Consider the following 27,862-nt stretch of genomic DNA (forward strand, 5'->3'; position numbering starts at 1 on the left):
CTTCCTTTCCCTTTTCCAAGGGGACTTCTTTTAGCAGTTACTAGTTTTCGTAAAGGTAAAGCCAAAACAAAAGGCAAAAAATGGATCTTATCTCCATGTAATTTAAAGAGGAGAACAATTATTCTTGGCTGTTTATAAAATATTGCTACTAATGAGATTGCTAAAGCTTAGTCAATGGAAAGTTATGACAGAATTTGCCTAAGAGAAGTTTAATCTTCTGCCAACCTATTGCAATCTCATGTTCTGGCCAGCTTCAGCTGAGAACATGCTCTGCCTGCCCTCTTTCACTCTCCCCTCTCTGTGTAATTCAAGTGTAACTCGTCATTCTGTGAAGACGTCCTCGATTCACCATGCAAGGAACACAGCGTGTCATCCACATCCATGGCGACAAACTCTGCTGAGCACACACTGAGCACCATTACGTGCATCCCATGAGAAGGCTCAAACTTTAAGATTTAGGTTCAACAAAGCTCTCCTCTCTGAATAGCTGTGCTGGCACATACAGAAGAAAAATTGGGAGATGAATTCTTACTGGGCCACTGAAAGCAGGCAGTAGATGTACTTCACCAGAGTCACCTGGAATTTGAATGATGCATTACCCTTTCACCCATCAAAACCAGACCAGATCTCTGCAATTTAAGAAAATTATTTTAGCAACACCCATGACTACTTAACAGCAGATAAGCTTCAGAACACATGCACTCCTCTCCAACCATACAATCATCTTGGTTTGCGGGTTTTTTTTGTTTGTTTGGTAGAAGAGCAACACAAACACTTTCACAACTTCTCTGAGGCAGAGACAATCTCAGGTGGCTGACAGAAGAACACAATTTGTTTTTAAAAAAAAACTTATCTGAAATCAGAATTTCAGAGAATTGGATACATTACTTACACCATACTTCAGGTACGTGAGATGTCACCAGTGAATATACTATGCTCTGAAGTTGACATTCTTTTTATGATCTCAACTTCAGTGAACTGACTGACTAGTATATCTTCTGGAAAGAGATACGAATTCTCATTTTGAACTCCTGTTCAACTTACCTGACTACGTACTTAAACCAGCAGTTTCAGTGATCACTGTGCCAGGATTTAAATGCTAGTGCAAAACCAAGACACTCCTCACCCACCACACTCCTCAAAAAAATAAAAATCAACCCACAAAAGCATTAGTTTTAAATCTATAGCAAGCTGAATAAACTTCATATTTTGAGCTTCCTGGAAGTGAACAAAAAAAATAGTCCCAAGCATTTACTGCATCTGAATGCAGTAAAAGGGTTGTTTTTTTTGAGCTGGACTGAACCCTCTAATGGGGGACCCTTTGAGACATACAGTTAACTTGTTGGTGCAGGTATTCAAGTGTAGGGACGACAAAAATTCCTTCAGTGCACAATACATTCACAGAAGGTACTGTAACCATTTTGACCTGAAGTTTTCCTGTAAGGTTTACACAGGGAAAAAATTCTCAAGCCTCAAAACTGTCCATGTAACTGATGTTTCACTCAGTATGAGGGAAACCACTAAGAATTTCAGCAGTGCTACAATCCACATGTATCTTCTCTATGCATGCACACCTGATAGGTGCAAGGTCAGAAAAAAAGAATGGAGAGCTATGACAGCACAGTATTGTGCTCCTGAGATAATTTTAAAACTCTCACTATTTAAGTAAATTCTTCCTGTCAAAAGGAAAGCTGCACATGGGCCACTTCCCTGCTGTTTACAAGAAAACATTCCAATTTTATCTCATTTTAAAATTAAATAATTAAAATTCTTGAATTATTACACAACTTTTGTGATTGTGTTATCAAACAGGGAACATGACTCTTACACAATCTGGATTGTTCTAAAGTGAGTGTTTCAGGGCCAAAATGATACAGAATGAATCTACAGTAGCACAGTGAGAAATTAAGACCAAATAGTGTGCTGGAAACTACTTCCGTTACTCTGCTGTATTAAGATATGTTTTAAAATTAGTTATTAGAATGCGCATTAATAAATATGACACATTAAATCATAAAATAATTTAGACTGGAAATGACCTCTGGAGGTCACCAAATCCAACTTCCTGCTCAAAGTAGGTACAAGTCCATCAGGATGGTCAGACACTTATCAAGTTAAGCATCTCCAATGGTGGAGATTCTATAACCTCTCCAAGCAACTGGTTCCACTGCCTGACCATTTTCATGAAAAAATAAAAAAATTATCTGCCCTTAAAACTAATTAGAATTTCCCCATGTCCCAATTTGTGTCCATTGCCATTCATCCTGGCTCCACACACCTTTAAGATCAGCCTTGATGTAAATCCTCCCATTGAAGGGACTGAAGACAGCAATAAAATCTGCTCTTCACCTTATTTTCTTAAGGCTGAACATTACTCAGGTCTCTCAGTTTCTCCTTGTATGTCACATGCTCTTGCCTCCTCACTAATCTGGCACCCGTCCCCTGGATTTGCACTAGAGGATCAGTATCTGTCCTGGATGAGGAAGCCCAAAGTTGGTCACAATACTCCAGCAGTGTTCTCACAAGGGGAATATCACTTCCATGAACCTGCTGGTTCTGCCCTGCTAATAAATCCCAGTCAGGACACTGTGGTTCTGCTGTGCACATAACTCTTTCCACAAGGACACCTGCTGACTTGTGTTCACCCTGCTGCCCACCATATCCTCAATTTCTTTTCTGGAAAGCTGCTTCCAATTTAGTCCACAACCCCTGCCTCTACTGCTACATGAGGTTATTCCATCCCAGATGCAGGACTTGACACTTGGCTTTGCTGAACTTCAAGATGTTCCCATCATCCAATTCCTCCAAACCTGCTTTAGTTCCCCAAATTGCAGCACTGCCCTTCAGCATATGGACTGCTCCCTGCACCGTTTGGCATAGTACAGGATTCAACACGGGAGAGTAAAGATAAAAGCCTGCCAGAAAAAACACTTCTAAAGAGAGACACCTGCCACCTTCATGGGCAAATCAGTTCCTGCAACTGTTCGCAGCCAGCATTTAATCACAGACAGTAAGGAGGAGGGCTGGTGAATTAAAACAACTTTCCACCTGTAGATGAGCTCCAGAACTTCAGGAGCAAACAGGTAAAAAGGTACATAGTTAGAATAAGGTGACAGACAGCCATTAAGGATCTTGGATTTTCTGGCTTAGAGGTGCTATGATATATTCTGCAGTGCAAAGGTGCTAAGGAAACCCAGGGAAGTGTGAAACACTGGCTGGAAAAAAAAAACACAACTTAAAACCCCTTCAAAATTACAACAGTTGAACAACAGATGGTTTGCTTGCTTCATGTTTGTGTCATGAATCTTCAGAACTTCAGATTTCGAGATAAAAGCTTTAAACAACGCCAAACCTTTTGAAATACTCTCTCCCCCTGAAACAAGAAGTTCTACTCCAGAGAATTTCCAAGATTAGGCAAGACTAAAAATGAGATTCAAACCAGGAAAAATTCTGAAGCATGAGCACACAGGTCTATCTAGTTGTTCTGCAGATGGATTATGTTAGGTTTTGTAAAAGGTGTAGGTTACACATGTCTCCAATCCACCAGGCTTTTATGACAAACAAAAACATGGAAGTGCAGAAAAAGATTCTGGTTTGGCCAAATTGTTCAGTGGGGATCCATTTGTTTGTACCATCTGCTTTTCGCATTTTTTTTAAACCCAACATTTGCAAAAGATAATAAATAACTATAATTCCCTCCTTCCAAGCTCAGACAGTTGAGAGCAGTAGCATCCTTCAATAGAAACAAATTAACAGAACTGACATTTTAAAGTTTACACACTGTGATCCAAAATGTTTCAGAACACCATTATGCTAAAAAGCTCCTATACAACATAATTAAATATCTATTTAAGTTAGAAAGATGCACAGACTTAAAATTAGCCAATTTTATTCAAATAATGTTAGATGGAACACATAATTACCTTTCCTCAAAAGTTACATACTTATGTGCTTTTTAGTCAAATGAAAACTGATTTTTTTTACCCCCCTCTTGTCAAAATTTTTCAGTAGAAGCCAGAGTCTTGAGTAGCCCAGTTAGGTGCCTAAAAATAAATAAATAAGGATCAGGAGAAATGAAATTACTATATTATCTGTTGGTTACTAAAATTTCTGAGGAAAATATTTAAAAACTTACAATATTGACATATCGCTATAAAGCAGGAATATTGTTAATTACTGAAGGATGTCCTGTTAAGTTTAAAGCAGGTGTTGATATAGCAGAAATACATGCTGTAATTAAGTTGTACAGCCCGAGTCCCCCAAGCTAGTAGTTTCAAAATGGAAAAGATCTAGATAATAAATAGAAAAATAATTTGGCAGCTATATCTTTTAAAGAAAATATTATCATGTAAAGGTTTAATATGATTCCCCTTTAATGTAAAAAAAACCCATCCACCACTGCTTGTCCAGCTTCCATCAATATTTCAGCCAAGTAGCAAGAAAGCCAAATAAAACTTAAAAAATACTTAAAGTTCTTGTCATTTTTTGTGTGTGTTTTGTGACACTGTTTGTTTTGAGTATATGGCTAGGTCCTTAGTGGACCTCAGCGTCACACACCTTATACTGTTCGCCCTCACAAAGCTTCCCTTACTGTAAGATGGACAGAGGCAAAACCAGATGATCCTGTCAACTTCCTTCATTTTACACTCTAAAGTATCACTTATTCTTCTCTCACTACTATATCCAGATATTATTTTAAAAGTATAATCCCATTTGAAAAAGTAAGTACTTTCAGAAATGTCACCCTTCAAAATCAGCCCTTTTTCGGTGATGAAGACCATTTAAAGGAAGTAGAGAACCAAATTATGACAAACAGGTTAAGAATTATATTTAAATATATCTCACAAAAAAGGTAGCAGGAATTCAGAAAAATGTAACTTATACCAACCTCAGATCTACCACTCTGATTCAATTTCTTCTCAATATTCATAGCCAACATTTGACTACGAAAAGACAGACTTTTGGTCTTTTCAATCACTTGTTGATAAGGTGAGACTGCATTGTTGCCCATGACTACATGGCCCTAAAACACAGCAAAGATACAGCAAATTTAAAAAACACTCAGTCTTTAATCTATTGCTTTGCTTTCAGAGCTTTCACAGGATCAAAACACAAACGTCATAGGCAAAACAAACAGGGGAAATTAGAACTCACTGTTCCTAAATTAAGTAAAATATATTTAATGAAAGATTCAACAAATTCATTTGGATCTGTCAGTACAGTCTTACCAGCTTGGAATCCAATTTGGCATCTAACCGTGCATTTCGAATTAGATTGACAATCCATCTTTCTGCTTCCTCAGGAGTCATATTTAGTTTATCTGCCAACATACTAAAAGATAACAGACTTATCAAAAGGTGAAAGAGAATCCCTCTGATACTGGTAAACACAACTAGGGACTATGGATACAAGTTAAGTAGGAGAAAATCTGGCACAGCCCAAGACTTGTATTCAGCAAATACCACATACCTGGGAAGCACACTTTCATTTGACTGAAATGACTTTAAAGCTTATATACATGCACTCCTGCACAACTCCCATCCCCACTGCTTACATCAGGACATTGTGAATGAGAAATTCCCATCCTGAAGTACATACTTAGTCATTCTGAACTACATCATCTTGCACTTAAATCCTGACCTGCACAATTTCAATATACTCCTATTAAACCTTACCTACAGCAACATTCTTTGGAAAATTATCAATTAAGTAATCCCAATATAAAATAGCAGTCATCATTATAAAGAGAACACTCAAATTACTTTCATTCTTTTTTAAATACAGCTAGCAATCAAAAAAGTTTAGACTAATTAGTCCAGGAAAGTGTTTAGTAATCAACTTCACTCTGAAGTTTCAGGAACAAGAGCTATAAGACAGTTTGGTATAGAAGATGTGACAGATACACTATGCACAAAGTTCTTGCAATCTCAAGGAGGGATGGTGGGAGAATACAAAGGAAAATCCTTAACGAAACAAACACTCTTGTCCAGGAATAATTCCTTCTGATGGCATTTCCTGTGGCTTTCCAGCCAACTCCTGTAGCTTCCTGCTGGCAGTTGGCTCCTAAAGGACATTTGTAATGCTCATTCTTCCATCAGCTTTCAGACTAAGGTAACAAACATGAGGTAAGAGCCACAGACATGACCGAAAAGCCAGTTGGCTACGCCAAGTTGCACAAGAGGTCAATTTCTCACCATTTTACAGAATTATGTTTAAGCATATTTTTCTCCACCTGAAAAAGTAATTATTCTCTTGACAATTATAAAGTATTTGCTTGATACTAATAATCTACCCATTAGATTATTATTATTAGCTCATTTGCCTGGCTAGACTACATACTCTTCTTTATACAGTCTTCTCTCCTATATGTTCTTGATGTCTCACCCCAACACTAAAAGTAAATTCCTTTTTTTTGGTCATAGATGACATGAAGTGAGGTGAATATAAAATAAGCAACCTAAAACACCTACAGTGAACTCACTTTGGTGAAATGACACAACAAACTGGTAACAAAGTATGTGGAGTCCAGCAAAGCAAAGGGAAGTAAAATCCAACTGCAGTTGCTACTGTTCACTAGAACTAAGGTTGAATTAGCAATTCTAGAGACTTAAGGCAGACAAAAGAACAGAAGATATCAAGGATGTAAATTTTTGTGGAATTATGAGTCAATTAGGCAGAAGACAGATGTTTCAATAGGAAGAAGCTATAAATTGCTTTACTACCTTTGAATCAGTGATGTTAAGCACCTGACATGAAACTAAAGATATTTTGAACTCAACACAGGGTGGGATGTATGTATGGGTTAGGGGAATTCTCATCTTTCTCTTTTAGAAGCACCAATAGGATACAGATAAAATAACTCTTTCTCCAGATGACTGCAGGAATGGCTACTGACACTACACTGGGGATTAAGCAACCTACCTTTGGGATTAAAGTGTGGAAGCTCTGCCCCTGGAGACAGTCAAGAATCAACTAGAGAAGGCCTTCAGTAGCATAGTGGAACATTGCAATTAGGTGCACAGGATTAAAACAGGTGACTTCCAGAGGTCACTTCCAACCTACAGCACATAGATTGTGCTTTTTTCATAACTTAAAGTCTTTGTACTTAAATGGAAGGCGGCACAGACTTCTAGAAAGAAATTCCAAGCTACAAACTATAAAGAGTTTAATGTCACCTAGCAGATAACTATCTTTTCTCATTATGTCTAAATTTTACTAGCCCAGCTTCTTCAGAGGTGGGCTTTTTAAAAATTAAGAAGTGTTACATGAACAAACAAAGCATATATGCAGCTACCTGACAGAAATAATGCATCTCTGTACAGCTATTTTTTCCTGCACACACACTAAGAAAACTCTCAAATCACAGAATGAAAATGACAGGGTAAAAATGGGCATAAAAACCTATTTTATTTCATCTTCTAGTTTTAAGATTCACAAGGCTTTAAAATTTTAATACAAAATAACTAAAGTTACCAAGTAACATCTTTCAGTGAAATAAAAGTATGTGTATTAAAAAAAAAAAATCTAAAACTTTATCACACATTTGAAACAAAAAAAATGACCATATTTCAGCAATTGTGTCAACTGGATTCTATTTTAAGGTCTCCTTGCAAGCTGTACTGAAGGAGCCAGCACCACCCAAAGTGCCTGGATATACAATGTGCAACACATATAGCCAAGGTTTTCTCCATCCTTGCAGAGGAAACACACTGAAGATATATCCTGATTACAATTATAAGGCTTAGCAGACCTCTCAATAATTTTCCAATTTGTTCCAAACAGTTAAACTGTACTTATCAAGCACTGTAGTACAACCAGCCAGTTTTCAGCTCCAGGAATAGCAGTGTAAATCATTTGTGGACAAAGAAATACAAGAACTACACCCCAGACAAGTGTTTAATTAAAAGCATTTACACTGGCTAATTTCTCCCAAAACAAGTCTGAAATGCACTAAGAAATACATATGCACCCCACTTAAGAAGCTCGAATCTAATGATTTCTGCAGTTTGCGCAGAAATTTAAGACTTATGTCTATCATTTAAAACACAATGACCTACTGAAAAGAATCTCATTACTGATGACTGATTCCACATGCAATTACCTGAATTGATCCATGCTAGAAAAAAGTCAATCTGAAATGTGTCTCAACTCCAGGTATATCATTTGCCTCAGTACACATCATAATGCTCATAAAATAATGACACTGCTATCTAGATTTGTGAATCACACATTACAAGGAGAGCCAACTACAACATTTTCTATCACATTTGACATTGAAATACCACATATGGCACAAAAAATATGAACTGTAAAGTAATAAACACTAAATAAATGACAGCCACCTACTCTAAACCTTGTTTTGTTACATAAAGCTTGTGATTTTGCTGTAACAATCACTGGTACGTTATCCACAGTTTATCAGTATGCTTTGACAAAGATTTTAAGCACACTTAAGGTACACCCTCCGGACTCTGGTCATTGACTGGAGTCAGATCAGAGAAGGAAACTTATTAGAAAGACATTTACTCTTCAATTAGAAAAGCTTAACCATCTAGTTTCATTAAGAACTTTTGCTTGAGTACGTGCAGTATTCACAGTACTAAAAAAAGTTTATAGGAAACAGCAAGACACTACGGGGTTTTTATCCTCCAGAAAACTCATCCCTAGGAGAACTTAATTATTTGGAAGAAAAAAATATAAATTAATTAAAACCCCTTTATCACTAAATATGCAGTACTCTGCTTAAAGTGATTTCAGATAAACTATTAGCCTCCTTATAAAAAGGAAGTATGAAGTTCTGTTCATTGCATCTAATTCAGTTTACTATTATGACTCTGCTTAAAGCAATACACCACAGTTGACTAAAATGCTCAAATTCACTGTTTGCCTTTTACATTGAACTCACTGGCTATTTTAAGCTGATATAAAGGACATAAAGGATCATTTTCCAAATGCACTGAAGATATAGGTGTCACACATTGAAGAGATTAAAAGTAATAAGAATTTCCGTTCTTTCTCCAACTATACTTATCCAGGAAAAAAGTAATCCTTTCAATAGGCTTGCAAAACTCTAAGACAATCTTCTCTCAAGTCCTTTTCTTTTGAAATCAAGCAGCGTTAAATCACTTCCTCAGAGGACCAGATGCACACATTTGCTCTGGATGCAAGCTGGTAACAAGAGTCCATTGAACTTGATCGATTTAACAGCTTTGGTTTTTGCTGTCTCAAGATCTCTGCACTGTTCTCTACCACTCAGATTTTTATAGCTTTCAGAGTTCTTTACTTTTTTTTTTTCCTTTCTAATTTAAGGGATGTGGAAATATGGGGAATGGGGGCAAAGGCCAAGTGGAAAGGGATCTCAAGCATGCATAACAACATTTTCTTGCTTAGTTTCTACAATAGAAGCATTGAGGCTGATCCATTTGAAAAGTCTGTTTTTATAAAATTAATTTGAGTAAACAGACATCCTTGCTAAGAAGAATATAATATCTTGCAGCCAGATCACTCACTTTGTGCCACGAGGAATAAGATCTATTATTTTCTATTTAATTAATGAAAAAAGTAATACAGTTCTAATAATTTCCAAAGAACATATCTATTAGACAGACATGTATCTGTATTTACCTAATACAAGTAAATTTAAGTAATTGCTGTATTTGCAGTTTATGTTTAGTTAATATTAACACTCTGTATCAGTGTATGTGCAACTGAGCTCGAAATTAAGACACCCGAACTTAGGCGACACTGGCTATTAAAGTTCCCATTAAACCCAGTATCGATCTAACTCGACACCATGAGAAAGTTTTAGCTTGAAAGCACTGTTTGTTTGGGGTGGTAGACAGGGTAAAGAGAGGTTGTTTTAAAGTTAACCACAAGAACTCAGCTTTAAAATATGATTGTTATAATTGAAGTATATCACATTAAAGCTATAAAACAAGACAATTATCCAATTGTCTTTAATGATTTTAATTTCATCTGATGACTGAATATTTTACTACTAAAATTCAGTTTGTCAAACTGTCATCTATGACTGATTTTTCTGAACTGGCATTATCTTACCCAATGCTGATACATTGATGGATGCGACAAAAAGTCTCAAATATAAAGAGACGGGCATTCTCAATGAAGTCCTCAAGACATGCCACTAAGAAGAAATCATTCACAAGCACCTGCAAGTGTAAAGAGAAAGGGAACATTGAGAACAAACACGGAAACAGTAATTTATTGGTAGACATGGTCAGTAAGCAAGATCAGTGAGCAGTACATCTGAAAACAGTTTGTGGTACATTCTAAGGTGTGAAGAAAAAGCTACGGACTTAGCAGAAACTACCGTTGCCCTGCAGCTTGCTAAATTAAAATAGCATGCTAACATTATCACTGAGGTCTGACTCAAGAAGGGAACAAGGTCTACTGCTGTCGTAAGTCTACTGAAGATCCCTCCAACAGATAAATTTTAACTTCCCCCTCATATTGTAGGATTCTCCTCTCACTCTGAAATTTGATCAACGTTCTCCTTACCAAGCAAATAAGCTTACTCAGTAGTATAAGTGGACCTATAAAATTCAGATTACAGGACCACCAGTCCTATTCAGTCAAGATGATAAGGCCTTCTTAGGTGACTAATACTAATGAAAGCCAAACCAGAGGCTATAAGAACTGGTACTAATGTTCAGCTGTTCAAAATATAAACTTTTACAATAGGCAACTCAAGTGTCAGGTATTTTTAAGTGTTCATAGTAGACTAACTAAGAATTTCCCAAGAACATGCATTTAACTATCATAATGTTATGACATTACTTTGCACCACTACCATTCCAGGATGCAGTATCCTTCAGAACAAGCAGCAAATCCAAGCTTTTCTTCAAGCACTTCCCAAAGAACTAATGAAAAAGCTGAAGTTCAGCCAAATGCATGATTACCTATTCACTCCTTGTTCTAGAACTGCTTAAATATAATTTTAAAGCTATATCTCTTCAGTGTTACAAACAGAGTAGTCAAAAAGCACCCCCGCACACACCCAGGAATTAAAGCCCATCAGAAAACACTGTCAATGGAATCAGGCCACTTCAAACAAATCAGTTAGCCACCGTGAATTTGAGATGTTTGCTTAAGGTCTTATAAATGTTATTAGCCTTACTGTTTCACACTCTCTCAGCTTCTTCTGTGCGCCATCAAAATCAAAATTAACATACAAGCATTCCACAAACTCTGTAATAGGGTCCCTGTATGTGTAGGACTCCTATAAAAAAACAGGAACAATATTAGCAACCAAGGCCATGAGGTCACTCAAGAATTCCTTATAGTTTTCAAACAAAATTTAATACTGAAACAAGTCCACACATCATCTTAAATAAAATATTAAGGTAAACTTCCCAATTCTTCTTATATAAGCTGCTTAGATGCGTGAATTTTTTCCTCCCAAGAGTCAACCAGAAGTGTAGTTTCAACATCAGCATTCAGTGCTGCAATCTTCAGGTTAAAAAAAAAGTCAGACTAGAGCTGGTTCTGTATCAAACCTGAGCATTTCTTAAAATATCATAAACCAGATATCCTTCCTAAATTCTGATTTCAAAGACAAATCCAACATCAAATCCTTCATACTTGGAACTGAATGATCATTCCATTTACACAGACCATAGCTAACAGAAATAATGCTACTTTCTACATAGAAAATACTTGAATTTATTTCAGCATCACAGGAATTACTCAACCTTCTCAACTACAAGGCAGGAACACTAGATCTATACACATCTGTGTAAATTTAGACATAATTAAATATCCTCTCATTCTCTAATGCACATTTTAAGACAGCTCAACTCTGTATCTGTCAATAAGTGCTTTTTCATACAAAAACATCAGCAGATTAAAGGAATTACTAAGATTTATTTTTCTAGATCAAAGATATTTTTCCTTCTCAATAGAACTGTATTTACAGTCTCATCATTTAGGTTTAACATTTTCTATAGAAAAAATGGTTTTGTTTTGTTTTTTTTAAAATCAATATTTTACTTGCTAACCATGTTACAGAGCCCCACTATGTAAAACACTCTTGGATCAATCACCTTGTAAATTTAATAGAGATGAACAACAAACTGCTTACCTATCAGTTCAATACTTGCAAAAGTATTGCAAGTATTAGCTATCTCTAATTGCTAGTAGAGCAATCAGCCTACCATTTGACATTTGGCAAATCAGTTAATTCAATGCTTTGTTTTTCTTCTGTAGTCAAGTCACTAGTTTTACTGTCTGAGCTGCTTTAAGATCTATAACACTTCTATCACTTCATGATTTAATATAGTGAATGACACAGAGTATGGAAGCACTAAGAAATAAGTATCTTTAACAGGTATTTCAAAAACAGAGCCAACAGTTGGTATTTTCAAAATGAACGCCCTAGTGATCCTTGTTTTATTCCTCGCAATTGTGCAAGATAAAAACAAAAGCAAAACAAAAATTGTAGAATGTTACTTTGCTTCCAATATTAGAAGTTCACATTACATTAGAAGTTCAAGATTCAAATCACATTTTAGTTTAAGATAAAAGATGAGTCTTAACACTTCACCTAAGCAGCATAAGAAGCTATAAACTTCTTTTGTGAACACCAATGCTTAAAAGCAGATTAAGAGGTGCTTAAAACTTGATCTTTGTGTTGATCATGCTTTGCATAGGTAGGGACATCAATGCTTGAAGTGGATATAATTGATTGCTAGCCTGTAACAACTGCACTGTCACATATATATCATAGTTTATCATTCAAAATGTTATTACAATAATGTTTTTCTAGCATGATGGCTTGTATACAAGCTGCACACTGATTTCAACCAGAAGTCTTTGCCATAGCCCCCTTGATTGCCATCAAGCACAACACTGATTGCTCTTGTTCACGTCTATATCCACATACAACTGTGACAGAGGCTTTTTCAAGAAAATGCACATGAACACAAAACAATGCACACAGCTTAGTTGTTTTGAAACAAACTAGATCCCTTATTCACACTATTTCTTGTAGAGATGGCTGTAGAAGAAGAATCAGATCCAAAGCCATTTTACATATATCACTGAATTTTCTGCATTTAATCACACAGAAAAAAAAAAAGGCAAAATTGAGAACATATTCTATTTTACTCATTGCTCACTGAAAGGAGGAAAAAATGATTCTGTTCTCCTACTGACTGTCATGCATTTTACTTCACAGTGAAAAGTGAGTTCAATGAGAGAAAATGGGCAACAGGCATATTATTAGAAGAAAGTTATCATGAAGTCTCAGTAAAAGAAGGTAGAAAATAACATATTTCAGTCCTTACCTGCTGAATAACCTTGACTAGATCTTTCAGCACTTGTCTTCGTTTTCGAACATCCTTATTTGTTATGACTGCAGTAGTCAGATATCTGAGGATGTGTGGGCACATTGTCTGAATTGCATTGAGATACCTAGAAAGCAAAATTTACATAAAGCTCAGATAATGCGATTTTGCATCAAAACAGTATTAATGATGAATAGCTTACATTTTTAATGCAATATAATACCAGGGCTTATGACTGACCATTTATTCAAATATAGGAGGATGATTTGTTTTTGTTAACCTTGTGATAATCCTTTCAGACAGGGAGAGGAAGGAGGGAAGCAAGGGGAAGAGAAGGTGGCAGTGCACTGGGGAGAGTAGCAAAGGGGCTACCTCTGCAAACTAACAGTCCATATGCTTAGTTCAGGTCAACACCGGTCTGTCAGTTACAATGATTTCACAAAAGGGGTTTGCATGGGCACACGGAACCACAGGAAGTCCTTCCTTGTATCTCCATCTGAACCTGCAACTTTCCTCTTCAATCTTCCAATAAATTAGCTCACTTACAAATGAGAAGTATAAATTAAAATGAAAAAAACAAGCATACACCATGAATCAAAAAGAAGGTAAAAAAGCCCACTACAAATTAGCAGTCTACTGGGATCATAATCCAAAAAATTCAACTGCTTTTCTTTAGTACAATTTTCCTATTCTAATACATCACCTCCAACAAGGTAATAAAAGGAGGGCAAAAACTTATAACTGATTTCTCAGTGTTAAGCTGTTCTAGACTCCTGGATCTACACAAAAAATACTCCTCCCACAAACGGCTATACAATTTTATTCTTCTCAGATTTTCCTCAAGAACTCTCCATAAATCGGTTTTGTAAAATCAAAATAGAACAATACCTTCCTCTATAGTCATAAAAAGATGTGGAAGGAGTTAAGAATCTAGTAAAAGCAGTTATTCCACCCCCAACAAGCACGAGAAAAAAACAAGACAGTTCTTCCTACTTCACTGCCCATTCTTCTTGAAAAGGAAGTAAGACCATGAAGAAATGCAGATTATACGTGAAAATTCAAAAAAAGGCTCAGAAAAAAAAGTGTTAATATCATTAGAACTTCTGAAACAGGTTGAGGCTTTGAGCTGAAAAGAGTTCGACAAGGCTGCATATTCATCATTTGCCTTCATTTAAAGACCCCAACACAGAACAAAACAACTTACTGTGGTTGATAGAGAAAAAGGTCAATGATATTGTCTCTCCCTTTAGGATGATTAAAAAACACAAACAAAGACCAGTGGATGAGCCATGTTCTTTGCTGAAGAGACTGCAGGGGAGAGCTGACAGACTGAAAGAAAACAATGTTGGTTTACTTCAAATAAAATACAGTAAGTTTGCATGAGTATTAATGCATGGAAACCTGTAATTGTTCAAAAACTTGTGATTTTTCCATTGGCTCCTCTCAGCTGTTATCACACTCAGGCCAAGTTTGATATCCAGCTTTTAAAACTGTCCTCTGTTAGAGATAAATCTGCCAAAAATTATAACAAAGATAAATTTTCCAATATTATATTCCAAATTGTTTGCTAAAATGCATATTCTGTTATGGCAAGAGCATAGATTTTAGTTCTCTAAAAACCACTACACTAACATAAGTTATTACTTCCCTTTTTAATCTGGAATGTTGTTTCTTGTACTCCCTCTTCAGATGTGATCTGAAGAACTACTTGACTTCTCTAGCTTCTCAGTCTTTCTGAGAAGCTATTCCTCTCCAAAACCTCACAAGAGCTCTTTTGCCATACACTCTCAGACAATGATGAAACACCACAATCACTTTCAGCCAAGAAAGAAGAATGTAACTATCTTCATTTGAACCAGCTGATACTGCACAAATAATGATTCAGCTCTAAGTGCCTGTAATAGGTCCAAATTTCAGTAGCAGTTCAAAGACTGCAAAGCAATGTGTTGAGAATGAACTGATGCAGCAAGTAATCATCACTCTGGAGAGCATGATAACTAGCTACTATGATTCTATCCTAAAAAAAAAAAAAACAACTTGGGAGTATGATCATAGAATCATTTCAGTTGGAAGAGACCTTCAGGATCATTGAGTCCAACCATAATGAACAAGTCAAATTTACTACCCCATTATAACCACATAGGTTCACAAAGAAGAGAAAATTACAGAAGATGTGTTAACATCAGTTATTTGCCACACAGATAAAGAATGATTCAGGCAGTGGGAGGGGAGGCAGGAACAAACCCAAAACACCAAACGCATTTTCAACATTCTGTTTCAGGAGAGTAAAACTCTTGCATTTCCCCATTTCAGATACAGCCACTGAAACCCCATGAGCAGAGAGGAAGACTGAGAGGTCCTTAATCACTTCGCTTGCTCTGAATTAGTACTGCAGCCCCGCTCTTTCCTTCCATGTTCTTGGTGCTCATCTGAACTCAGGAGCTGGTGAGGAAGCTGAATTGGCTGAAAACTATTTCCAAAAGGAAACTTCCTTGCATTTTCTGTCAATAGTGTTATTTTCATATTTTCATGTTATTTTCTGTCCCACTTAGCTAGTGAAAAGGTGGTAAACTATTCCTAAACAAGACAGCACAATTCAAAATAATACTTGGATAGTAACACCTCTTATTTCTTACCTTACTAACATAACAAATATTTTACTTACATTATTATCTATTGTCTCCTTTAGTCTTGTGAGATCTTCCATGGCTGCATCCCAATTCTGCATCAGAATTTCAGATGCCAGTTTTCCCCACAGAGAACTCAAAGCATTTCTGTCTGTTGCTGGAACCTATTCTCAACAACAGCAACAGAGTCATACTCTTAGTATTTTTTAAAGTATTATTTAAAAAAATAAGAAAAGTATTTTCTGGCATTATTTTTAATTTACAAGATATCAAATTTGCATCACCCTATCTTTCCAAATGAAGCACTTTTTAAAAAAAAAAAAAACAACCTAGGTACAGAAGAAAAAAGCAGCAGTAAGGCTGCTAAAATAGAAACTAGAAAATACTATCAAAAAAGAAAAAATGAAATGGCTGGGCATCAGATGACATACTGGTTCTGAGGTTTTCCAAGGGTTTTTTTTTTTTTGGTTGGTTGGTTTGTGGGGGTTTTTTGTTTGTTTGTTGTTTTTTGTTTGTTTGTGGGTTTTGTTTGGTTTTTATTTCTTCAAAACACCATCTAAAAATGCTTCTAACTACTAAACCAAGGTTATTACAAAGCAAGTTCCCAAAGAACTCGTGACAGTAGGTAACTATCTTAAAAAAAAAAAAAATCAAACAATAACACTCTAAGTTCTTTCTGCTAATGCTGTGGCAAAAAGCACACTTCCTACACAAGGGTCCAGTAGAACTGCAACTTTGCAGTAGTGAATCTCTTTCCTGGAAGGGCAGTCCTAAGGTCAAGCTGTGTTAGTTTTATCCAAGAACAAACTACATATCCAAGAACAAACTACACTTAGGTCATTCACAGTGTCAAAATCTGTTCTCAGATCAGTTACAATAGTTCTTTCATAGGTTATGTTTCTTCACACATAACTTAAATCTTCTTCCATCTGAATTAATAATAAAAGTCCTGTATCAAGCCATTAACAGCACAAAAACACTACTTTACTTTATTAAAATAGTTATTTGACATAGATGAACATAACACTAAACCCAGAAGGAGAGCACAAAGAATTAAGGACAGCTGCCCACCTACCTACATAACTAACTTTTACTTTTCTTCTCAGCACATGGTATGTACCTATAACATTGAAAGTCATATAGAACTTGACTTTATCATAATCAACATTTAGGCTAAGAATTTAACTCATTCCTACTTTAAACCCTACTCTGATTAGTTATATTTCCCAATTTTGCTTCTTTAATGATAGGCAATTACAGGAATTATTGTTATTTACCCTAGCAGCAGTTGAGAGGAGACTAAAAATTAGACAGTAAGAAAACAAACCTCAATATATGAACCACTACGTATCTTCAGGAATCACTCTACATATCCATGAGAGATACACAGTTTAGAAGCCATTATCTTCAAGGTAACCAAGGTACCAATTTAGCAGATACTTTTAGTTGAGGAGGTACACACACACTATGCTCGTTCCAAATAATGTAATTACAGTTATCTATTCACAATAACTGCATTCAGACAACACAGCTGTTCTAGCTACAGTATCTGAACTTTCAAGCTGTTACCTTACATTTCCATTTGTTAATAAAACAGCACATCCACTGAGTACCAAAAATAAACATACTGTGTTCAGATTCTGACAAGACACTGCAATTCCATTCTCAAAATTCACTCCAACCATTAACAAATATGAATTAAAACCACTTGAAAAAAAGTTGCTTCGCAGATGATGAATCTGGTTCTACAATTCTCATTTAAGCTGTTTGTATTTCCTAGGTAGATGACTTATACTCTTCAATCCATCACAAGATTCAGGAAAAGGCAGGTGACAGTTCAGATGAGAAGCTGGCAGCTCACCATTACCACCTACTACATTCAATCCACCTGCAAGCTTTTCATCACTGTCGAAAACAAGTATTCATTTTTTTATTCTTTTTTTTTTTGAGGTTTTTTGTCATTCTGGGGTGGTGGGGTTTTTTATTTTTTTGGTTTGTTTGGTTTTTATTTTTCCAGGATACATTTACAGTAAGAAGTATTTCATATTTTAATGTTACCACAAGACCCACAAATTTAAAGGACAGTTCTGAATTCAGTATGAAAATAACAGAATTGCTAGTTCATAGTCAAGAACTATTATTAACAGTTATTTTCAACTTTTCCTTGGTGCATAGTCATTGTCTCAAAAAAAGTTCAAAAGCATTACATTTTAAGAATTAATACAGACAACTTACTGGTCTAAGTATTTCATTGAAAAAAACAAACAAAACCAAACAACAAAAAAGCCCACCACATGAACCAAGCAAACCACAAAACAAAACCCAAACACACCCAAAACTTACCAGAACTCTAAAGAAGTAGAGATATTCTGCAGCTCCTGAATAATTACCACATTCATACTGGAATTTTGCATACCTGTAGAGTGTATCTAGGTACTCCTGCCTAAACTGAAAAGGAACACAAAAAGAGCTTTTCTCACTAAGAAAAAAAGAGAAATGCTATTACAAGTCAAGTTTACAAATTAAGTAACCTTTGAAGTCTTTAGATTCTTTGAAAGACATCGTACACAAGAAAGAAAATATGAAACTATTATACTCTTAATCCATGCCAGTGAATTGAAGATTATATCAATACTGGAAAAAGTGAAATTGTGTATCAAGTAAAGCACACCTTAGTCACAAGGATGCAGCTAACACTGAACTCCAGCTTTATTTTTCTTTGTATAAAAATGAAAAGTTCAAAGACATTAAAAATAAACATCATTAGGAATTATGCCTATTAGCTACATTGATATGAGACAGGCCACAACGTTAGTCTATAACTGCTCAGAGCTGTTGGCTGGTGGGTAGGTTGGATGGAGACATTTAGAAATTAATTTTAACATATAAGAATTAAACCACTTACACCATGCTTCTCAGCTAAATAGTCAAACAGCATCCGACCGTCCCTATAATAAAAAGATAAAAACTGCTGTTTTTACAAAACAGTCACCATACAACACACTACACAACCATTAGCTGTTGTACTCAGAGTATAAATTTGAAGTGATACTTTGCTACTTGCTGTGCAAAAGCAAATGCAGAAATCATGAGCCAACTATTCCTAAAGTGTCATGACAAAGTTTCAAAATCTTAAAATTACAAGAAGTTAAAATAGAGAAAGTCACATGCAACAATGAAAGTGATGAAAGGGTGGAAAGTTGTTTTAAATTTGATGGCACCCTTAGCATTCAGTATGAAAGTTACATTCTGATTTAGAACTCTTCTCACTCTCATGTTCTAAATGTACACAAGTTACTCAAGCCAAGCAGTTTGAATTTAAAAGCAGACAGGGGAAAACGGCAAAGACTAAAATAAAACAGAATTAGAAGTGAAAGTTAAGCCACTTAGCACTGGCACACAGTGGTTAACAAGAATACCACTACCACAGCAAATGCCTGCAGAATGCACAACTATTAACAAAAGCAATACTTACTAAGTTCTAAACATCTATGCCACATATGATCACATTTCTGAAGCTTTTTTTTATTCAACATTGATAATGAAAATACAAGCATTATCTAGATCAACAGAAAGTTCGTGCCTCCAGCAGGCAAGCATGAAACTATCTACCACCAGCAAGTCCCACATTGATGACCACAGGGTTTAAAATACCTGTGGTATTTTTAAACACTAATTAACTTCGTGAATAATTTCTTATCCAGTATCTGCAATGAATCTTGATCAGCTCCTAGAATGAAATTTTAGCACACCAGCTTTTCAACACAGTAAGAATTCTGTTCAAATTCTGCTGCAATCATCTGGCAACAAGAACCACAGCTGAATTCATAAACATAATTGAATCCATATTCATAAACAAAGTATTTTCAATTTGGCACTTTGACTGTATGGACTGCTTTACACAACACAGAAAGAATTAATGACATTTTTTCTATTCTCTAGCCCCACACCCCAATAGGCATACTTCTGCACCTGTAGCTACCTGCTACTTCATCTCTTCTGTGCATTCTGTCATGTGCTGAAGATGAGTTGGACAACTCATGGAACTATGACATATGATGGAATGAGTACCAAGATTTAAGCGAAGGAGAACACCAAGCTATAAATTCCTCTTGGGACAAAGATACAGTAGAAGTGTATATATGGGACAATTTCCCCATTTACTCCAAAATCAACTGTAAAGCTGCTTGTTTAAATAGAACTTTTGGTATAAGATTATACAGTGAAATGGCACACTGCCAAGGTAGCCAAGAATGACAATCCTCAGTAATATTCATAGAAGCAATGAAATAGTCTCATGGGTTTCTTCCAGTGGAACATACTTCAGGGATGAGGAATACTGACTATTCCTCTATCATTTTGTAGTCAATGTCCTCCAACAGCTGCACAGAAAAAATAAAGTCAAATGTTTTGGCTGCTTCTTGAAAGAACTTCCACTTGCAAAGTCTCCTTGACACATCATCTTCTATCATTTCCCAGACTTTGATCTTCCAAACAGCACTGTCATGGATCAAAAACCATGATCTAAGGCCTTGGTAATACACAGCTCTAAATTTGCTACATATTCCAAATGACCAGCAGCAATTCACTGAAGTCAAAGAATCAAAGGTTGCTTTCTACTATTTAAAGGGCACTACTCAGGTCTAGACAGATGGACATCCTTCAGATCAACTCTCCCTATTAACATATAAACCAAATAATCTGGATTAGAATTTCCATCAAGCTGATAACCAAAACCAGTGTTTCTGAGCTGCAACATCCTCAGACATTTTAAAAGCAAAAATGATATATCAGTTCTGAAACAGAACTTGCTGCATATGAGTAGCAGGGCTAGTATTTTACAGCATTAGATAAGTATATCTATGTATTTTTTGATCGTATCTCTTGCTTCAAAACAGGATGTTTCTCATTTGCAATAAGTGCTACCGACCAACCTCTCTAGATCCAAGAAATGCTACTACATAGAATTGCAACAAGGTGATTTTTTTCTAGACCAACTATTATTATAAAAACTGGCTAAAAAGGCAAAGCAAGAATTGAACAAGATCTCTGTACGTGGGTCAGAAATTAAATCAGATTTGAACAGGATTGTGATAGGAAGTCTTTTTTATTTTTTAAATTAACACAGTCCCAGTTAATAACTTGAAGGCAGATAACCAACACCAACTGGGCCTTTCACTTTCAAAGGTGTACTTCCAAAAGCTGTCAAGTGGCTTCTGGCTCTGCATAAGCACCCCAGTCACAAGCACATGTAACTCCTTTTCTTAATATAATTATCTGACATTAAAAATCCATGCTGAAATATAAAGGTGGCTTACCTATCCTAATAGCGCTTTTTACAGCAGAAGCTTAAGTATATTCTGCTCATATCAGAACAGAAAAAAGCTTTTCCCATAGTGCCAGAAAGCTAATAGATTTCATTATTTCTGCTGACATCTTGTTACATGTGCACATCAGGACCCAATGCACTGCACTGACCAAGTTGTAAATTAGACTATAACAAATTCTGAAAACAATGTTCAGAGTGGAAAAAACATAGGCCAAAAGGGCTGATTAGGTTGGGTAAGACTAGAAAGGAAAAAAAGGATGATAATCTGTACTTGAAACAAGGAATAAATTCTAATGAAGTTCCTCCTACTGTGGACACACATTTTCTTCAGGTGGGTTACTCCCAAACAGAAATACACCTCATCAAGAAGATTTCTGCAGGCTAGAAGAGTTTGTGCATTCAATGTTTTTCTAAGAAAATTCCAGAAGCAATGTTACTCTTCCATATCAATAGATGCATAAAGCTGGCCAACTAAAAATCCAAGTACAGGCTTCAACTTCAAACTCAAGTCAAGCCACATGTACTCTGTATGATGTGGTAAGCTCTACTTCAAAGCCTAGAGCAGGTAAGGCCTAAGAAGGGATCTAATTTTTCAGAGTTGGTTAGACACATTTGCAACAGTAATAACAATGCTTCCTATGTAAAGGCAGACAAACAGTAATTTACACTAAACAAATACCTCCCACCTCTCTGTTTCACAGCTTCACAGTTCCTTTCTCAATGACTACAGCTGAACCTTTTCCTACAAGGCCCAATTCAGGCTTAACCATAAGAAAAATTCTCATAGTCCATAAATATAATGTGCAGACAAATTCATTCTACTTTAATTACTACTGTAAGCAAAGTAAGAGGAAACTGGATAGATCTTAAAAATATTATTATGAGCGCTACCTTACAGCAACAACTTGGCCAGTTCAGGGCGTGAGGGAGGGTAAAGGGGAAGGACAGGACTCCTGAAAGAAATACATGCTATGAGGCTGAAAGGATGCTTATCCACCAGTCTTCCCAGACTAAGAAAACATTCCATAGTGCTCTATGGAAGGTAAAAAGGATGGTCTCCTGGAAAAAAGAATCTGAGTTTTTTCAGCCTGTATTTCCCCTCAGAAACCCACAAACCACCCCCCTCAAAAAACAAACAATGAAAGCCCCACAATCCCCCTCAAATCAATCTTGGCCTTGATTTGACTGCACTGAATGATACCTATCACTTGTCCTGAGTTGAGTCATATACATTAAGAACAGAGAAGCTTTATGCACAGCATGTAAAAGTGTTGAAAAAAAGAGCAAATTGTGTCCAACAATTTTAATTAGCTCACCACAAGCACTATTTAAACACTGGCTAGAAATGAAAATGTATCTCTTTGCAGTTGCTACACAGAGAACATTCCCATCATCAACACCCAAGAGGTACTAACAAGCCATCCTACAAAATTATATTAGAAATTACCTAGTGGACTGCATTTGCCTTGTAGTCTCTGGATCCTCAAACATCTTGACAATAGGTTCGGTTTCAGCCTGAAGCTGCTTCAGCTGTGCAACAACAGTTGTTCTCTTCTCACGCAATGCTAAACACAGAAACAAAAAAGATTTTAATGTAATGCCTTAAGTTTTTACAGAAGCCAACCTGTAATTACATTGGTGCTGACAGCACATTTGAACATGTCTTCCCAATTCCTATCTCGCCTGTTCTCTCAGTCAAGTCACAAATCCAGAGGTATCTAACAATTCATTAACTTCATAAAAAGTTTCCAACATTTGGTTCCTTCCCTCCTGCATGGAGTCCTAATCAAGCCACTAAAGACCCAGTATGGCTGGAGCAGAGTCTTTATTAGACAAGGTATCTTCAGGCTTCCACTAAAGAAGCAGCTACCTTTAACGTATATTCACTTATGCAAAATAATCTTGAAAAAAAGTAAACACCACTATGATACCAATAAGATTAATTCTCCTCTAACTGATCAGGTTCTGAAAGCACATTTTTAGAATACTTAAATGAAAATTGATGGGAAAAATTTAAAGCAGCTCAATCTGCAAAGTTATGATTCAGAATACTATGCCTGCTTAATTAGAACATTAAACCTTTTATGAAAAATTATTAGGAAATAGAAATAACAGCTTGGGTTGATTATTTTACACAGACCCAAACTTCTTCACCGAGTGCTACCAGTGCAATAAAATGAACACTTCAATAAAATTCAGAAAAGTCTATAAGCTTAAAGAAACCAAACAAAGTAAAGAAAAACACAGTAGCACCCTGAGACTGCCTGTATGAGCCAAGAAACACACGGGATCAGAGAAGCCAAGACCAAATCCCAGGAGACAACAAAAGTATGCAAGAAACCACAAAGTGATCCACACACCAGGACAATTGATGCCACAGTGAACCTATTAGGCTTCTTTTGTGTTTTGAGTACACACACATTTGTAAAGAAGGTCCAAAGTGGATAACACCGTGATAGTGACCCAGCTTAAATTCAAGAATGACTTGCCTGACAGGAAGTGTTCCAATAAGGAGAAACTATCTCCAACTTCAGATGAATCTTGAGATTACAAAAGAGGAAGGGAAAACATATGAAAGAGAAACCACTCAGTTGACTTACTAAGGGTACAAAAATGTTTTGTTGTGACATCTCATGGCTGTGTAATTGTAAGCTGATCTCAGGAAGGACAAGACAAAAGCAACTATTAATTGCACAGAGACACTCCTAAGTATAATAGTGTAAGTGAATTTAGCTCTAAGTACTTAAAACTGTGAGGTCTTAACAAAAAAAAAAAGGCATAAAATTATAAAATTCTAATGAAGCCAGCAACTCCACAAATAGAAAGAACCTGTCTGTACATACATTCTGATAAGTGTTGACGCGTGAAGATGACAAAAACCAGAAAGATCTCAGAGAAAGTTAAGACCGTCCATAGAAAGCTGTACAAGCCAGCACCCTGAACAACTCACTCTGTGAAAAGTATGACCTCTGCTTAAATTAATTTTGTACTGTTGTATAAAAGCCAAGATCAAACAACAGCTAAGTCATCACATAAAAATCTTAGAGAGATGTTTGAAAAAAGTATATGAAAAACATTACAAGTGTGGAAACCATTGCACTACATTAAGGTAGAGCTCTCCCAGTGATCAAATTAATTCAACTTACTTGAAACCAAGACCTTATGAAATTACACACTCAGTAACCTGCTTAAATAAGTGGCTGTATCAGAATATTAAAGTCAGTTACATAGTGAAAATGTGCTAGGATCGCTATTTCTTGTGCTGTTTACTACGTCATCATTTCACTTCTGATAATGGTAATATTCTTCAACAGTTTAAAAAGGCTGGAACAAGGAAAGAGAGAGGAAGATCTATTCAGCTTGAGAAGGTCTGACTTCTTTTTAATATCAGTAGAACTGATAATTAGCCTAAAGGTGAAAGTTTATTAGTTTACAAAAGTGAAAACCCTGGTTCTCATTAGTTGTTATCAGTCCCACGTATCACAGCATATACACCCATAAACAACAGCATCTAATGCTAGTATATCAAAGATTTGGTCAAAACATTGAATCCAACATCCATAAGTCTATCAGTTCTCTTCATGTATTCCCCAAGCTGCTAACCCTGCAGTTTAAAGAAAGAACAAGACCCATGGGCAGAAAGTTGGATCTTGTACCTGATGACAAAAAAAACCTCCTGAGTCTCTTCCTCCTAAACTGCAGGCAAGACAGACTGTAGTCCCACTAGTTTAGAAAAAGGTGACAAATTTCACAAAATGAAAAAAGCTGAAGATATGTAGAAATCGTACATTCAAAGACAAAAAAAAAAAAAAAAAAAAAAAAAAATCAAAAAACCTCCACGAAAAATAGAAATTATAGAACACAAGATATTATCATTTTCTGCCCCTCTTCAAGCGCTCCTCAAGGAGACATACATTTAAGAAGTAAATAGGAAAGTTTCCAAAATAATGGAAAAGACAGTAAGAAATTAAATTTTATATTCATTATTATAATATGAATTATTATTTATTTTATTCTGGAGAAACAGCAATTCATATGTTGACAGAAGTGAGGAAAACATGCATTTTCAAAAAACACCTGTATTTCCTCAAAGTCTAAAAATCAACCACAGAGAGATGAATGCAATTGCTACTTAATGTACTGGATGCTTCAAGAAAAAGTTTAGTAATCCCAAGTAATTGTGCAATAGCGTTTAATTGGACAAATAAAAAATAAGTGCAACTCTATTCGTTTTAAGTGCTTGAAATGACCAAATCAGCACTGAATAATTCACATGTCACTCAAAGACTAAGTTCCTGACAGACTAACAAACCCAAACTTCCCAGGGTTAGGAGATTCCATTTGTTTCAGTATTGTAAAACCTTTCATTAAGCCAAAGTTAAACAGTACACTAGTTTTTCAGTGCAAGAAGCAAATTACCATTAACTATTTATTATTTTAGATAGAAAGGTTGTAAAACGAATTTTACTTCTAAATGAACAACTTACCGTGTGGAATTTCATCAGAATAAAGATTTTTGTACACATCCATAGCAAAATCCACCATGTTGGTATCACTAAGGAGATCCAGTTTTCCTTGGAGTAACTCTTTTTCATTGTATATCTGAAACAGGAATTAGGAACATATTTCTTTGAATATTATGAAATATTTTCCAATTCACATTATGCATTTACCTTTACAGCACAGTTTATTTATAGATTTTTGTCCAATTAAATAGTTTCAAACATCAAATCTCATAGCTCTGCAAGATCTCACAGCTCTGTCATTTAGTGTGCTTACTATACAGCCTCCCTGCATTTCCAGTCTTGGCAAGGTACCAGCAATTTCCTAGTATTTATGAATGCAGGAACTTCAAAGACTAGTTAGAAGACAAGTAACATTTTCTGTTACTATTCCCTCAGTAGGAAATGTAATCCCTTCTACAACTCCTGGGGAAAAAAAATCCAACAAGGAAAAACTCTGAATATTATATATATATATTTTTTATATATAAACACATATATATAATTTAAAAAATAAAGCTTTAATCAGATTTTCCTTTCAAAGTAGTTAACACTTTTTCACAAAATAACATGCTAAACAGTGCAGGCTAATCAAATAATTGAAAGTGGATATCATAAAAGACAATCAAGATCAAATTTATAATTTAATTGTAGCACAGATTAATCCAAAATATGTTGTTAGATCTATAACAGAAGACACAATTTAACTTAGCTTGCGTAATCAGATGGTGTTCTTTCAAGTTTGTCAAATTGTTTTTTAAAGTTCCTACCCTATAATTTAGCCACGAGTTGTAAACTGCTATTAGGTCTTCAAGTTGTAGATGAAGGCCTAAACTAGAGCATACCTCAAAAACGTATTTGCGTGAGGGCTATGCTAGAACTCAGCACATCTCATTTACGTACATCTCAGATACAGAATCTGCAGAAGTTTAATTTGGCTCAGAACACCATGTTGTTTAAGATAAATGCGACAAAAATAAGTGTGTTTCATTAACTTGAGCTGATGTACAAATGCCAAAATACTAAAAGTGCCCCAAAGACAAGACATCAAGCAAAGTCCATACACTTAACATGAAAACTGACTAGGTAATGTCAATGTATATATGCTGAATTCGTTCACTTCTGAAGCATAAAATAATGTACGTTTTAAAGTCAAACCTTATATTATTTTATACATTTTGTTTCCATTTTAAAAGGGATCAGATGAGCACTTCAGAGAGTTTAGCTTCATAGGAATATACTTTTAAAATATGTAACAAGACCAACAAGAGCCAGCACTAGGAGGGACTTACAGTTGGTTTAAACACAAACTCGTGACGGTACAGTTTAAAACTGAAGGGTCTGCACTGACGGCGGTAACAGCACGATCGGCCGGGCCGCAGAGCCGGCGCAGGGCTGCCCAGGGCTCCCGCTGCCGGGAAGCGGGCACTAAACGAACCGCCACTGGCAGGGAGAGAATGTGCTTTTCCCTCCCCTGAACACGAGGAAGGGAAAGAAGCTACAGCACACCCAAGGGAGGGGAGCCGGCTCCGCGCTGCCTCACACGCGAGGCACTGCGAGAGGAGCGGCTCCCCCGAACCGGCTTTCCCCCCCTCACCGCGAAAACCCACAGGCCTCGCCCTCATCCTACGCGGCGCAGAAGCCTCGAGCTCCGCCCTGAGGAAGCGAACCCTGAGTCGCCTCACGGGCCGGGCCCGGCCGCGCAGCGCCTGAAGAAGGAGACGGCGGCCGCGCGGCCCAAGCCCGTGAGAGGCGGCAGCAGCTGGTGGTGCCGACTGCCGTTCCTCCGCTCTCCCCGCCGCAAGGCCGGCTCCCCCGCCTCCGGGACAGCCACATACCTCCTTGACGGAGAGGAACTCCAACAGCGGGAAGACCAAGTGCCGGTCCAAGAAGTGTGCGATCTTGGTAGTCAGGTCGTACTCCGCCATCTTGGCGACAGGAAAGAAAAGAAGGAGGCGGAGCCCAGCGGCGCGCGAGGCGGCGGGCGGCCTCGGCTCTTATGGGCTCTGCGCATGAGCGGCCCTGCCGGAGGGCGCGGGGCGGCGGCGCCTGCGCAGTGCAGCGATCGTGGCTGAGGGCCGTTGTCGGGGTGGCGATGCC

At 36.6% G+C, this 27,862-nt stretch overlaps 1 protein-coding gene across 1 annotated transcript; it reads right to left on the bottom strand.

Moving 5' to 3' along the window:
* Positions 1-3,872: 3,872 nt before the first annotated feature.
* EIF3E (eukaryotic translation initiation factor 3 subunit E) lies at positions 3,873-27,829 on the bottom strand. The gene is made up of 13 exons (XM_005507253.4): positions 27,601-27,829; positions 25,748-25,862; positions 22,708-22,825; positions 18,837-18,879; positions 18,275-18,379; positions 15,970-16,095; positions 14,509-14,633; positions 13,305-13,431; positions 11,138-11,239; positions 10,060-10,169; positions 5,229-5,331; positions 4,889-5,023; positions 3,873-4,043 (listed from the first exon to the last, which is right to left on the bottom strand). Exons 1-13 carry the CDS (start codon positions 27,688-27,690, stop codon positions 4,005-4,007), a joined length of 1,338 nt encoding a protein of 445 aa, XP_005507310.1. The 5' UTR covers positions 27,691-27,829; the 3' UTR covers positions 3,873-4,004.
* Between the last annotated feature and the right edge of the window lie 33 nt (positions 27,830-27,862).

This window comes from Columba livia, chromosome 2 (assembly GCF_036013475.1).
Source record: "Columba livia isolate bColLiv1 breed racing homer chromosome 2, bColLiv1.pat.W.v2, whole genome shotgun sequence".
Classification (NCBI taxonomy): Eukaryota; Metazoa; Chordata; class Aves; order Columbiformes; family Columbidae; genus Columba; species Columba livia.